Raw genomic sequence first — 13421 nt, forward strand, 5'->3', positions numbered from 1 at the left:
TTAATATATATCTGAATAAATAATCGACTGCATCTCGTATATGCACAAGACAGATAACTAATATTTATTTTTCTGTTCACTAAGTAAATTATACTCGCTCATTTCTTTTTGGTGATCCACTTCTAAGAGTTTATATTTTTTAGTATTATCATTTTTTCTGCTTTATCGGGCTTTAAAAGAGAGTAAATATAATGAATTGTTTAGAATTTGAGTAATATAAGAGAATAATATTTCTTTGTCTTTATATACCGTAAGAAGGTAAAGACAAATATAATATTTTTCGATAATCTGACAATAATGTGACCAGTTGTTGGATAAGGGATATTGTCAGTTAATATATTGGTAATCTTGTAACTATAAGCGTATTAGAGATATAAAGGACTCTGTCTAACAATGATAATTTCGTACCGCGATAATTTCGTACCGCGACTTGTCCCGTCATAGGAAGGATGAGTTTTGATGATAATCCTGATTTTAAAGTGTCTATATCTTTTTTTTTTGATATCTGAACTGTATTTTTAACTTATCAGATACTTATTATGTGTTCGTATTATTTTACTTTCGGCGATTATTATAGAACATTATTTATCTATTTGTTTTTTAAATATATTAAAAAGTTCGTTTTTTTTAAATCAAAGTTAAAAAAAAAAACTTATATATCAGCATTTAACAAGTTAATACAAACATTAGTAAAAAAAATGACAATTAATAGGAATATAAAAAGAATATGTCACGCTAACCCCAGAATAAATCATCCTTTTAGCTTACTTAATTATCCAATGAATGAAAAAAGTTTATTAATTTTAATGGATTAACTTTTTACTCCAAATCTTGAATACCATATTTCATTGGTCAAAAAAGTACTTTGTGTTTTGAAATTAAGATTTTTTATTTTTAATTCTTATTATTTAATAATTTTTAACCATTAATTAGCAGATTGACACCAACAATTAAATCTAAAATTATAATCACTTTAAATTGAAAAAAAAAAAGAATTATTTGGTCATAAAATTAGATTAACCGATATTAGAAAAGAAAATTCTTTGTATCTTCACAAAAAAAAATAAAACTTTTGGAAATAAAAAAAAAAAAAAAAATTGGTATAATCCTAATCCTACAAGTATTTCCTCTCTAGACTTTTTGGAAAAAAAATTTTAAATTTATATTAGTCATATTCAAATCCATCTCGAATCTGATTAAAAATTAATTTAAATTATTTGAACCCATTCTAAATCCAATTATTATTATTTGAATAAAATTTAAATCCGTTTAGTTTTATATATTTTAATTAATAATTTATATGACAAATAATTTTTTTAATAATTTTCATTTAAAAAATTCAATATTTCTAAAGAATATTTAAATTTAAATTTTTAAATAAAAATATATAAAAAATATATTTTATAAAAAGTGAAAATTCAATATTTCTAAAGAATATTTAAATTTAAATTTTTAAATAAAAATATATAAAAATTTTTATAAAATATATTTTTTATATTAAATTAATTATTTATATAAATAGGTTTGCATAGTGGATATCCTATAAATAAAATTCGAATTCGATCTAAACTTGCAATAAATATTATTTTTTAAATTTAAATTTATTCTAAATCTAACTAATTATAATTATTTAAATTTATCTTATTAAAATTCGATTGGATATTTAAAAATATCTGATTCGCTGCCATTTCAGTTTCCGCCCATTAAATTAATCTAATTAAGACAGCTAGTTTAAATCCGTTATTACATATAAAAGGAATTCTAAACCGTAAAGCCATAGGAGCCCGAAGCAAATTCAATGGCGGCGAAATCAAGAAAGATTCCGATGGTGAAGCGAGAAGACAAGAAGCAGTTATTGGTGAGTTTCACCAAACGAAGGCAAGGTCTTTTCAACAAAGCAGCAGAATTGTTCACGCTCTGCGATGCTCAGCTCGCTGTTTTTGTTTCATCGCCTAGTAATAATTCAAAACGAAAGGTTTACTCTTTTGGTCATCCTTCAGTCGATCAAGTGTTAGATGCTTTTCTTGAAAACCGTCTTCCTAATTTAGTAAGCTATGAATATGGAGCTAATAAGCAATATGCACTCTCTCTTTCTAATGAAATCAAGGCAATGGAGGCCGAGCTTAATGGCAAGAACAAGAAAGTAGAGAATTTGGATTTGGAATTCTTCGAAAATTCCAAATCGGTTGAGGAGTTGGAGGCGCTTGTTGATGCGCTTCAGGAGTTGACGAAGAAAGCAAAGAGTAGATTTTGTAATAATAACTCATCAGTTTCTCCTGATGTTGCCAGTAATGAGAATAGTCTTCTTGATGATTCTCCTCCTACCTCTACTGCGTTAACTACTAGTGGCTACTGGCTGTGCCCCCCAAGTACTCGACCTTGTTTTGCTAAAGATATTTCTCCAACCACTTATATGTAAGCTTTGCTTCTCAAGAATGCTATTATGGAAAGTTTAGAAACTTTTTGTTCTTAAAACTAATAGTTTTTTCACCCATGTATATCAAATAGAGTATATTAGTGCATTAATAAATAACTGACCATTCAAAAAGAAAGCTGTTTATAATTTAATAGGGATGAAATAGAGTAATAAATTAAAAGTCAAGTCTCAATGATTGCTTTCTGAAATAGCACCGTAATTATTGTTTATTAATTTATTATTTATTTATTTATTTTATCTTTGTAAATATAATTTGATTTTGGGTTGAAATTAATTTGATTGAATGATGTTCTTGGTGGAATCAATCTTCAATAGCTCGCTAGAGAATCGTTAGAATGAAATGGATATTGATGGAAAAATAAGATTAAATAATAAAATATGAATCATATTGGATACTCTTCTTAATGATTTATTTAATAATTTTTAAAATTAAATAAATTTTTTGAATTTAGTTTTCAGATTATAAAAATAAGGATTTATATCTAATTTATAATTAAACAGAAAACAAGGAAAGAATAAAGTAGAAAAATGAAATTGATTTCTTTCTAAAAATTAAAGTTATTTATAATGGAAAGAATGGCTATTGTAAATGGTTATAAAAATCTTGAAATAATATAATAAAATCATAATGTTTAGATTTATTATTAGATTTAAATATTAAATCTGTCAAAAAATCTCATAAATAAAATTTTCAACGATTATAAAATCTTCAATGATTATAAAATTTTTTGAAATTTAAATTAATTTTATAACAATCCTCCACATATTTTAAAACATTTTTCATTGCTGAATTTAAAAATTTAGTGTATATGTTTCGAATTTGGGTTTAAAAATATAATATTTTTATTTATATTTTTAAATAATAAATAATATTAAAATTACAATTGAAATTAAAATAATCTTTAAAATTAAAACAATGTATTACAAATATTATCTTAAACTTATAATAAAACTAAAAATTAAGATATCAATAAAATTATAAAGATATTTAAGTGAATTTCGGGTATTCTCTCCCCTTCACTTGAATAATTATACTTAAAAAATCTACACATAAAAATAATAATTTAATTAATAATTTATATAAAATACAATCTATTTAATAAATAAAAACAAATCTATAATTTTATTTTCTCTGATATCGATGTTTTAAATTATTAAAGTTTCTAAAGTAAAATTTCAACATTACTTAGAAATTGCAATAATACACTCTTTAATGAGAGTAAATTGAGTAAACCATATTTTAAATTTTTCATAAATATTAAAATAAACCGAATTAATTTCTTTAACTATACCTTTGGTTATGGTATAAATCTTCCCTTTATCACATGAATCTTTAAGCATTTCAACAGCATTATTAAACATCCAGGGTTTCAATTTTAATTCCTTACAAAAAAAATTGTATAAATCACGAGGTAAAAATTAAATACAAAATATTTTAAAAAATATAATAAAATAATATTTAATATTTACAAAAATATAATAAAATAATATTTACTTTTATATCTGCCAATATTAATTTTTTTAATTAGCATCTCAGCTTTTAAAAAATTCAATAGATCCAACCTGGGAATCAATAATTTGATGCTCTATTCTTATGCTTCAGCATCGATTTATGTTCTTTCTATTATGTTATTTTCTTTCATTGTGGTATTACCACCTAAAATCCAAAAAATTAAATAATTATATATAAAATTTAAGAAATATTATATACCAATTATAGTGGCAGAATTCTTTCAATTGAAAAATAATTTATTAATTTATGCAGAATCCGAAAATATTTTCGGATTCTGTATATCAAAAAAATATATTCGCTAGTCATATTGTCGAACAATTGGGTGTTTGACATCATTGGTGTCGAACTGCCAGTACAGCAACTTGTTCGATACCAATGGTGTCCAACAAGCTGTTCAATGACATGAGAGCATTTGCTCTAACAGTAGAGGTGGCATATTCGGCGCCCTAAGTGTCAAACATGTCTGTCCAACACTTAAAGTGCTGGATAAGCCATCTCTTCGTCAGGGGAAGAGATTCTCTGCACGAGTAATTTTTTTGACCAATTAATTAAAATTTATTCTTTTACTATTGGAACAACATTTGAAAAACCTCAATCATAATTGTATTCATGAGAACTATTTATAATATTTACGTCCCAATAGATATTAGCATATGCAGAAATAATAAATAAAAATAAATATGTAACTTTAATATTTCTATAATTGATAATTAAAATTTTTTATTTTTAAAAATTACAATAAATTAAAATTAGATACAATAAATATGATATATTTATTTTAAAAAAATTGTAATTTTTTTATATGCTTACAGTATGAATCACTCTATCACGTTTTCACCGACTCGATCAATGAAATCAATTCTTTCAATTCCTGCATATAAAAAAATTTATATTAAGAATTTATTTTTTTTAACTCAATTTACTATAAAAATAAAAAATAATTTACATTTAAAACTTACTGACATTTCTTTTTTTTAATCGAATCGAATAAGTAGATACAGTAATTTTGTGAAATTTGTAAAGAAAAAGAACTAAATTTTATCTAAGATTAAGTAAAAAATAATTAAGATTATAGAAATGAAAATAAAACGAAAGCAAATAAGTAATGAGAAAGTGGAATATTATTTCTAATTCAATAAACGGTTTATAAAGTGCAATTTATAGAGATATGGGTGTAGCGTGGAGTAATCTATAGAAATGTAGGAGTAGCCATTATAGTGTAATTCGATACTGAGAGTGCCGAACTAGCCAACAGCTAGTTCAACACTCTCAATGCCGAACTAGGGGCATTTGTGTGCCACAAAGGTGTATAGATTCTCTGCACCCGACCATGCCACATGAGTGCAAAGAATTTTTGCATTCTTGAGGTGGCTTGTCCAACACTTTTAAGCGTTGGAAGAGGCATATTCAGCACTCACATATGCTGCCACGAGAAAATTTTAGAATGCTTCCATAGTAGGGACCTTATTGTAAAATACTCCCATGGCGGAACCTTATTGTTTGACACCGATGGTGTAGAACAATGTGGTCCCATAGAAGTTTGACACTATTGGTGTCAAACTTCTGTGTCAAACAATGGGGTGTTCAGCATAGATGGTGTTCGAATACAGATGTTCGACAATATGATTGCTTAACATCCTCCTTTGACGCATAAAATTCAAAATTACTTTTGAATTTTGCATGAATTCATAAATTATTTTTTAATTATGCATGAATTGAAAAAAAATCTCTTAAAGTGAAAATAATAACTACCATAAGTTTATCACCCTGCATATATAAAATATTATATTTATTACATATTTACAAAACTGATAATAAAAAAAAAATGAAGAACTCACAAATTTAATAAGAAATTATTTTGGCATAACTCCTATCACCGAAATTATTTTAGTATAATATCTGCAACCCATCAATCAGTAGAAAAACCTCCTCTCTAATTGATTTGGTATATATAGATTTTTATACAACGTCATGTGGGATTTAGCCATCTTGAATTTAGAATAAATTAAAATTAAATACTAAAAGTATAAAAAATTTTTATGTTTATAGCACGAAACAAATATCAAAAAATTCATAGGAAATTTTTTTGATATTTACTTTATACAGCCTATACTTGATTTAGTATATATAGACTTTTATTCAATATCATACGAGAAGTTTAACCATCTTGAATTTAGAACGAATTAGAATTAAACATTAGAAATAGAAAATTTTTTATATTTATTCTAATAAATAGATATGAAACAGATTTTTTTTATATTTATTTTAGACAATAAATATCTTTTGATATTTACTTTAGACAATAAATATCTAAAAAATTGAACGTGCTTCAATATTGTTTAGGAAATTTTCACCATATCTATGAAATATTCAATTAGTATCATAATAATTTTTATACAGTTAATATTAAATGTTTTTAATATTTATTTTTTATTTTTTTTATATTAAATTGAATAGAAATGGTAAATAATATAAAAAGGAAAGAGCAATACTTCCCCTTCCCACATTTATATATACTAAGCTTTTATTTAAAGTGCGTTCCACGTTTTTATACTCATTTTAATATTTATAATTTATTTTGTAAATAATAGAATTTTAATTTTTATATAACTTATTTTTTATATAATTTTATATAAAAATATAATAAATTATAATTTAAGTATATGAATAATAATTTTAAAATTTTGTAAATAGTAAATTTATATTAATTATAAATTATAATAGAGTTTTTGGTATAATTAGAATTATTATTTAAACTAATTTTAACTTTTATTTAATATTAATGCCTGAATTTATTTATAAATATAAAATTTTGTATAAATTTATTTAACGTTATTATTGACAAAATGATTATTATTAAATTTTATTAAAAGTAATTTAATATGTATTAAAAATAAATTTATTGTTCCTAAACCCTATCTTTTAGTGAAAAATATGTAAAAAATTAATTTTTTTACTTGCACATTTAGAAAAAAATGAATTGGAATTTGATTTAATAAATAAAAGTAAAGAAATTTAGATAATAATAGATATTATATTTTTTTAGCTAATTAAAGTAAAAAATAATTTTATAATTATCAAAATGAGTCTATGAATTTTTTTAATATTTTTATTATGGATTTAAAATTTGAAATTTTTTAATAACTTTGTAATTAATTTATTGAATAAAATTATAATTCATTTTAAAATTTAAATAAAATTATAAATAATTAAAAAATTAAGAATATTGAGATAGAATAATTATTGAATTATAAGTTCATCTTCTTTTTAAAAAATTATCTATTATAAAAAAAAATCTCATAAATAACTCTTATCAATTAATTAAATTTGAATATTAAATTAATATAAAATTAATAATTTATTATTTTTAAAATAATTTTTTCATATTATTTAATATCTACATGTGTTTATTGTCATAATATTTAATATTATTGTAATTTTATGAACAATAAATAATAAAATTTATATTAATTCATAATTAAAATTAGTTTTTTTATAATAATTTTAAAATTGCCATAATAAAATTTTAACAATTTTATTTTTTCATCTTCTATTTCTTATATATAACTTTTTTAATTTAAATATTTCTTATATATAATTTTTTTAATTTAAATATAAGTAGGATAAAAACTTTAACTTTATATAAAATTTAAAATTATATAACTAATTAAAATTAAATTATAGATAAAATATAATTTGAATTTAAATAAAAATTAATTTTTAAATAAATTCAACTTTTAAAATAACAAAAATTTTATATTATTTCTTAACCAATCAAAATAGAGAGCAATTAATAATTATTAAAATTAAGTAAGAATAATTTAGAAATTCTCATTATTTTCCTTCTTCTCACATTTATATATATATATATATTATAAATTAATAATTTCACAATAATATTATTAAAAATGATTTTAAAAGAAAAAATAATTAATTCATAAGATAAATAAAATAAAATACATAATGTACATTATATATAAAAAAAATACAGAGTATTAAGAAAAATTAAATTCTATACTAACTTTATTTAATAAATTTTTTGTAAATTATTAAGTTTTATTTATAAATTTTTAAAAAAATTAAAAATATATACATATAAAATTATAATTTTAATATTCTTTAGATTTTATAATTTCGAAAATAAACCCACTAATAATAATAAATATAAATTATGCAACATCATTTCAGAATTTGACCTATGAATTACTTATATATATTTAAGATAATATATATTTTATTTCTATATTAAAAATATAATATTATATATAAAAATTTAATATAAAATTAACTTAATCAATTTTTAATTTATTACTTATATATAATAAACTAATTTATAACTATCTCATTTATAATAATAGAAATTAAAAAATATAAATAAAAAAATAAATAACTAAAAAATAAAAAATATAATATTATATATCGAATAGCGACATGTAACACATTTCTCATAGCGATTCATAACTCTTTCTTATATTTTATCATTTCAGGTAAATTTTTTAATATAATTTATTTATAAATTTAAAATACTCAAATTATAAAATAAATATATATATATAATAATTGTTATACGGTTATTTATATATAATAGTATATAATATATAAATATAAAAATAATAATAGTAAAAATTGATATATATAAAAATAATAATAGAGTTGATATGATATTTAAAATAAATTATTCTAAGTATAGAGATGGATTAATCTAATTTATAGATTATAAAGATTATATAAACTTATCATATTTTATAATTAAATTTAAATATAAATTTAATTAAATTAAATATTAAATAATAAATTTAATTTTTATTTTTTAATCAATCATAATAAAAGTAATTATAAAATTTATTAAATAAAATTTTAATCGTAAAAATTTCTTTTTATGATTAATAATATAATTTTAATTTATATATTATTAATTTTTTTATAATATAATATATTTTAAATTCAAATGAAGAATAATCTATTTAATTTAAAGTTTTTAAACATTAATAAATTTATATATCTTATTATTTTCTTAATTAATTTTTAAAATTAATTTAACAAATAAAAAAATTCATTCTTCCAATTTACATAAATTAAAAAAATTAGAGATATTTAAGTGAAATCATTTTTAAATTATTAATTCACTAAAAAATTAATGATTTTATATACTTTTTTATTTTTATTTTTTTATTTCATTAATATTTTTAATATTCATTAATTAAATTTATAATAATTTAATTTTTAAAATTTTAATATTAATAATAATTTAATTTCTAAGTTAATTTTATTAATTTGTAATTAATTAATAATAAATTTAATAAAATAATTATTTTATTAATAAAATAAAAATTTAAAAACTAAATTATTTACTCTTAAAAGATGCAAGACTAAATTATAAATTTTAATAAATATCAGGAACTATACTGTAAATGGTTTTTTTTTTCATATTACTCTAAATAAAAAACTCGCCGCCCATCTCGCGCTCTAAAATGCCACGAGCACGGACCAACCACGTTACACTATCGCGAAAGTGGGACCCTTAGTCGGCGATCTTATAATTCGGAACATCGGGAAATCCACCGTCTCCCGCGATTTTGCCGAAACTAAAATAGTAAATACATCCTCCACCACACACGTGCCATAAGTTCAAAAGCCAGCAAATCAAATTTCACAGCGGCTGAGTCACCGACCCGTGACTTGATTAAAAGCTCAATCCTCGTCGTTCTATTGACCATTCACTCATTTCACCGGTTCCTTGGCCGTTTTTTCAGTTATATATGTAACAGAAATGAGCCAAACTCTCACTCCAGACTGAGCTATACAATCACAAATAATAAAGAAAAGGAAGCAAAACAGAGCTTCTTCTTGTAAAAATTCAAGAAAATGCCGGTTACCAGAATTGCAGTTGGGAATCCAGGAGAGGCCAGCGAGCCAGACGCTATCAGGGCGGCTCTGGCGGAGTTCTTCTCTATGATTATTTTCGTTTTCGCCGGTGAAGGATCCGGCATGGCTTTCAGTAAGATATTTATCAAGTTCTTCTATTTTCCGGTTTAGAAGAGAGGGTAGCGAGGGGATTTGCTCTTTTCTCTCAATTGAATTGGACTAACATCGGTGGATATTTTGGCAGGTAAGCTAACAAAAAATGGATCGGCAACGCCGGCGGGTTTAATAGCTGCATCACTGGCTCATGCATTTGCACTTTTTGTGGCTGTTTCCGTTGGTGCTAACATCTCTGGAGGCCACGTAAATCCTGCTGTTACTTTTGGTGCGTTTATTGGAGGAAACATCACCCTATTGAGAGGGATTTTGTACTGGATTGCTCAGTTGCTTGGATCTGTTGTCGCTTGCGTGCTTCTTAAATTCGCCACTGGTGGAATGGTATCAAACTTGTCCAGGAACTATTTGAAAAAAGTTAGCCATGGGTTTAATTCAAAATTTTTATTTCTATGCCCTTGTTTGTTGCAGGAAACATCAGCATTTGCGTTATCATCCGGATTGTCCCCTTGGAATGCTGTTGTGTTTGAGATAGTAATGACCTTCGGCCTAGTCTACACTGTGTACGCCACTGCACTGGATCCCAAGAAGGGGAATGTGGGAATTGTTGCTCCTCTTGCAATTGGCTTCATTGTTGGTGCCAACATTTTGGTTGGTGGTGCTTTTGATGGTGCATCCATGAACCCAGCAGTCTCTTTTGGCCCTGCTGTTGTAAGCTGGACATGGACTAGTCACTGGGTCTATTGGGTCGGTCCATTGATTGGTGCTGCCATTGCAGCCCTTGTCTATGATACCGTCTTTGTTGGTGAAAATGCACATGAACCACTTTCCACCAATGATTTTTAAGATTTAAATCCCCTTTGATCAGGATAGAAATTAAATTCCTCTTTTTTTTTTTTTTTTAGATTTGAGGAGCAATAAAAAGTTTTGATTTTTCCTGTAGTTTGGTTGTTGTTAGGTGTTCACTATCGTTGTTTCCACAAATGTCAGACCTTCTTTAGTTGTTCTTACATGTTGAATCAATGAAGCAATTTTGTTTATAACTTGCATCTCTACTCAAGTCACCTGAGCATAGAAACTTGGAAAATATGATACGTTTTACAATATCTGATGGTTAAATAAATGAAATCAAAAGCTTCACATGTTTACATTTACAACCAAGAAGTCTCACATTACAAAAATGATCACTGTTCTTTCAACCTCCTTGCGCGAAGTAAGCACATCAGTTAACCTGTTGAGAAAGAAGAACTAGAAGCCCTTGCGGGCAGCTCGGTATTTCGTTTAGGAAACTTATCAACCCAAACCAGACCATTAGAGTAACATCCACTCCTCCAACTGGTGGAATCAACTTCCGGGTTCGACTGAGAACTGGTTCTGTGGCAGCATAAGCTATTACATATGGAAATTTCCCGACAGGAAGCTTTGGATACCAGGACATTACTATTCTCAGAATAAATAGGAAGCCAAATGCTAAGAGAAATGGCCCCAGAATACCAATTGCTAGCTTTGCTATAGTAGGGTCTAAATCTGCCATTGTCAAATTCTGAATGAGCATTGAGGTAACTTCAGATGCTTTCGCTATATTGCGATTCATGCATCTGACATCCTCAGCAGTGCTTAATGGCATATCTGAAATGGTTGCACACATTGGCAACGGTTGAATATCCACTGCAGAGAAACGGATGCTAGAGCGTGACGCTTGATGACCCTCATTTGGATTTCCATTAGTAGGATACTTGAACCTTTCCTGCCGAAATAAAGACAGTTAAAGACATGGAAGACAGTGAGTCTAGAATTCTATAAATCCCTAAATAAAATGCATGATATTTGAGATATGGGTTCTTCTTCCTCCTTTTGTTAATTTTTTTTCCCTTGTCTGTTTTTTTATCTCCTAAAATCATGCAATGAAGTTATTTATACAGCACAAAACAGCCAAAATGAAAGATTTGACATTGCAGTATATACATATTAAGCATATTTGTTAAGTATGCTAAGGATATACAAGGGCAGAACTGAGACATAAAAGATTTTGAGATAATCAAAAAATGACTGGACTAGAGGAAACTGAGCTTATAAAATTGAAGAAATATTCCATTATTAACAACGACAACCACAATAAGATTCCACACCAGCTAAGTTGAAGGTGCTTACAGAAATCTTGAATTTGTGTTTCTTGTATATCAAAGGCCTCCAAACTAGAAAAAACCCAAAAATGAAGTTAAAAATCTATGAAAATAAACTGGAAAAACAGCCACCGTGAGGAAATTTGATATATTCCTCAGAAATACCCTTCTCAAACGGGTGAGTGTTGAGGAGGAACGAACTCATTGCCATAGTGGGCAGAAGGAGTGTCATCCGTTTGACGAAGCTCTGGTTCTATCTATTTCTATTAGCTGGTAAAACGGCTCCGTTTCCCAGTTCATATAAATGGTCATAATTTTAATTAATATTTTATGGTGTAAAGCAGAATCAGAGAGTAGCAAAGTCGGAATCTTTAGCCGCGAGCCAGCAACGGTATCTGGTCGGCCAAGAACTCGCGGCTTCAGGAGCTTCTAGAGGAAATAAAACATAGGTCTACATAACAACATATTTTATCTTAAAAATATAAAGTTATTTTTCTTAAAATAATTTAATTTTTTTATTAAAAAAATATTTTTATTATTAATTTTTTTAATATTCCTTAATAATTTATTGAATCAATTCAAGACTTTACATATTTAGCTAACGTGATCCTTTTTTATTTTTTAAAGGATCTTCATTTGTAAATTTCCATACAAGTGCCGCAGATTGATTGTCTGTTTCCTGAACTGCAGCAGGAAGATATCAGATGAAGAAGCAATCTCCTCTTCCTTTTAATTCCATGAACAAATTGTGAAATGGTTTGAGAATGTTTTCAAAATTTTGCCAGGGCCTTCAGAATCCTTAAAGCCAATCTACGGTAGAAAGCTCCATCAATACTCTCTCAAAATGAAGACCGAAGAGCATGTTTTTAAATAAAAATAATTATTTAATTATTTATACCATTAAAAATTAATAAAATTACTTTATTATATTAATAATTTTTATAAGAAGATGGCATAATGAAAACTCAAATCTATACCTCTAAATGAATTAGATATATTTTTAACTATTTATTAATTTAATTTCATATATTATTAATTTTTTAAAAAATTATTCTAAATATTAGTATAATTTAAAAAAAAATAGTTGATTAGCATTATGCATAAAGAATAATTTAGAAAAAATATTTAAAAAAAATTAATGATTTTATTTTAAAAATTTTTAAAATTAAATTATATTAAATATTATTTTAAATTATTTTTTAATATTTCATAACTAATATATTTAATAAAATTATTTTTTTAATGATAAGTTTAAAAGTAATGCTAAACAGTAAGAATATTCTAACAGATTTAAAAAAAGTTGATTAATAATAATTTTAGTGAAAATAAGATCTAAAATAAATTGATTTTATAAAATTATTGATAAAAATGC

General features: G+C 24.6%; 2 protein-coding genes across 2 annotated transcripts; both read left to right on the forward strand.

Moving 5' to 3' along the window:
* The first annotated feature begins 1798 nt into the window (after window positions 1-1798).
* Window positions 1799-2504, forward strand: LOC110618684 (agamous-like MADS-box protein AGL62). Its single transcript, XM_021761899.2, has one exon. It carries the CDS (start codon window positions 1799-1801, stop codon window positions 2417-2419), a length of 621 nt encoding a protein of 206 aa, XP_021617591.2. The 3' UTR covers window positions 2420-2504.
* A 7140-nt stretch (window positions 2505-9644) lies between these two features.
* On the forward strand, window positions 9645-10969 carry LOC110619109 (aquaporin TIP1-3). The gene is made up of 3 exons (XM_021762363.2): window positions 9645-9948; window positions 10060-10310; window positions 10398-10969. The coding sequence occupies exons 1-3, from the start codon at window positions 9816-9818 to the stop codon at window positions 10770-10772; spliced, it is 759 nt and encodes a 252-aa protein (XP_021618055.1). The 5' UTR covers window positions 9645-9815; the 3' UTR covers window positions 10773-10969.
* Window positions 10970-13421: the final 2452 nt, after the last annotated feature.

This window comes from Manihot esculenta, chromosome 7, assembly GCF_001659605.2.
Source record: "Manihot esculenta cultivar AM560-2 chromosome 7, M.esculenta_v8, whole genome shotgun sequence".
NCBI classification, from domain to species: domain Eukaryota; kingdom Viridiplantae; phylum Streptophyta; class Magnoliopsida; order Malpighiales; family Euphorbiaceae; genus Manihot; species Manihot esculenta.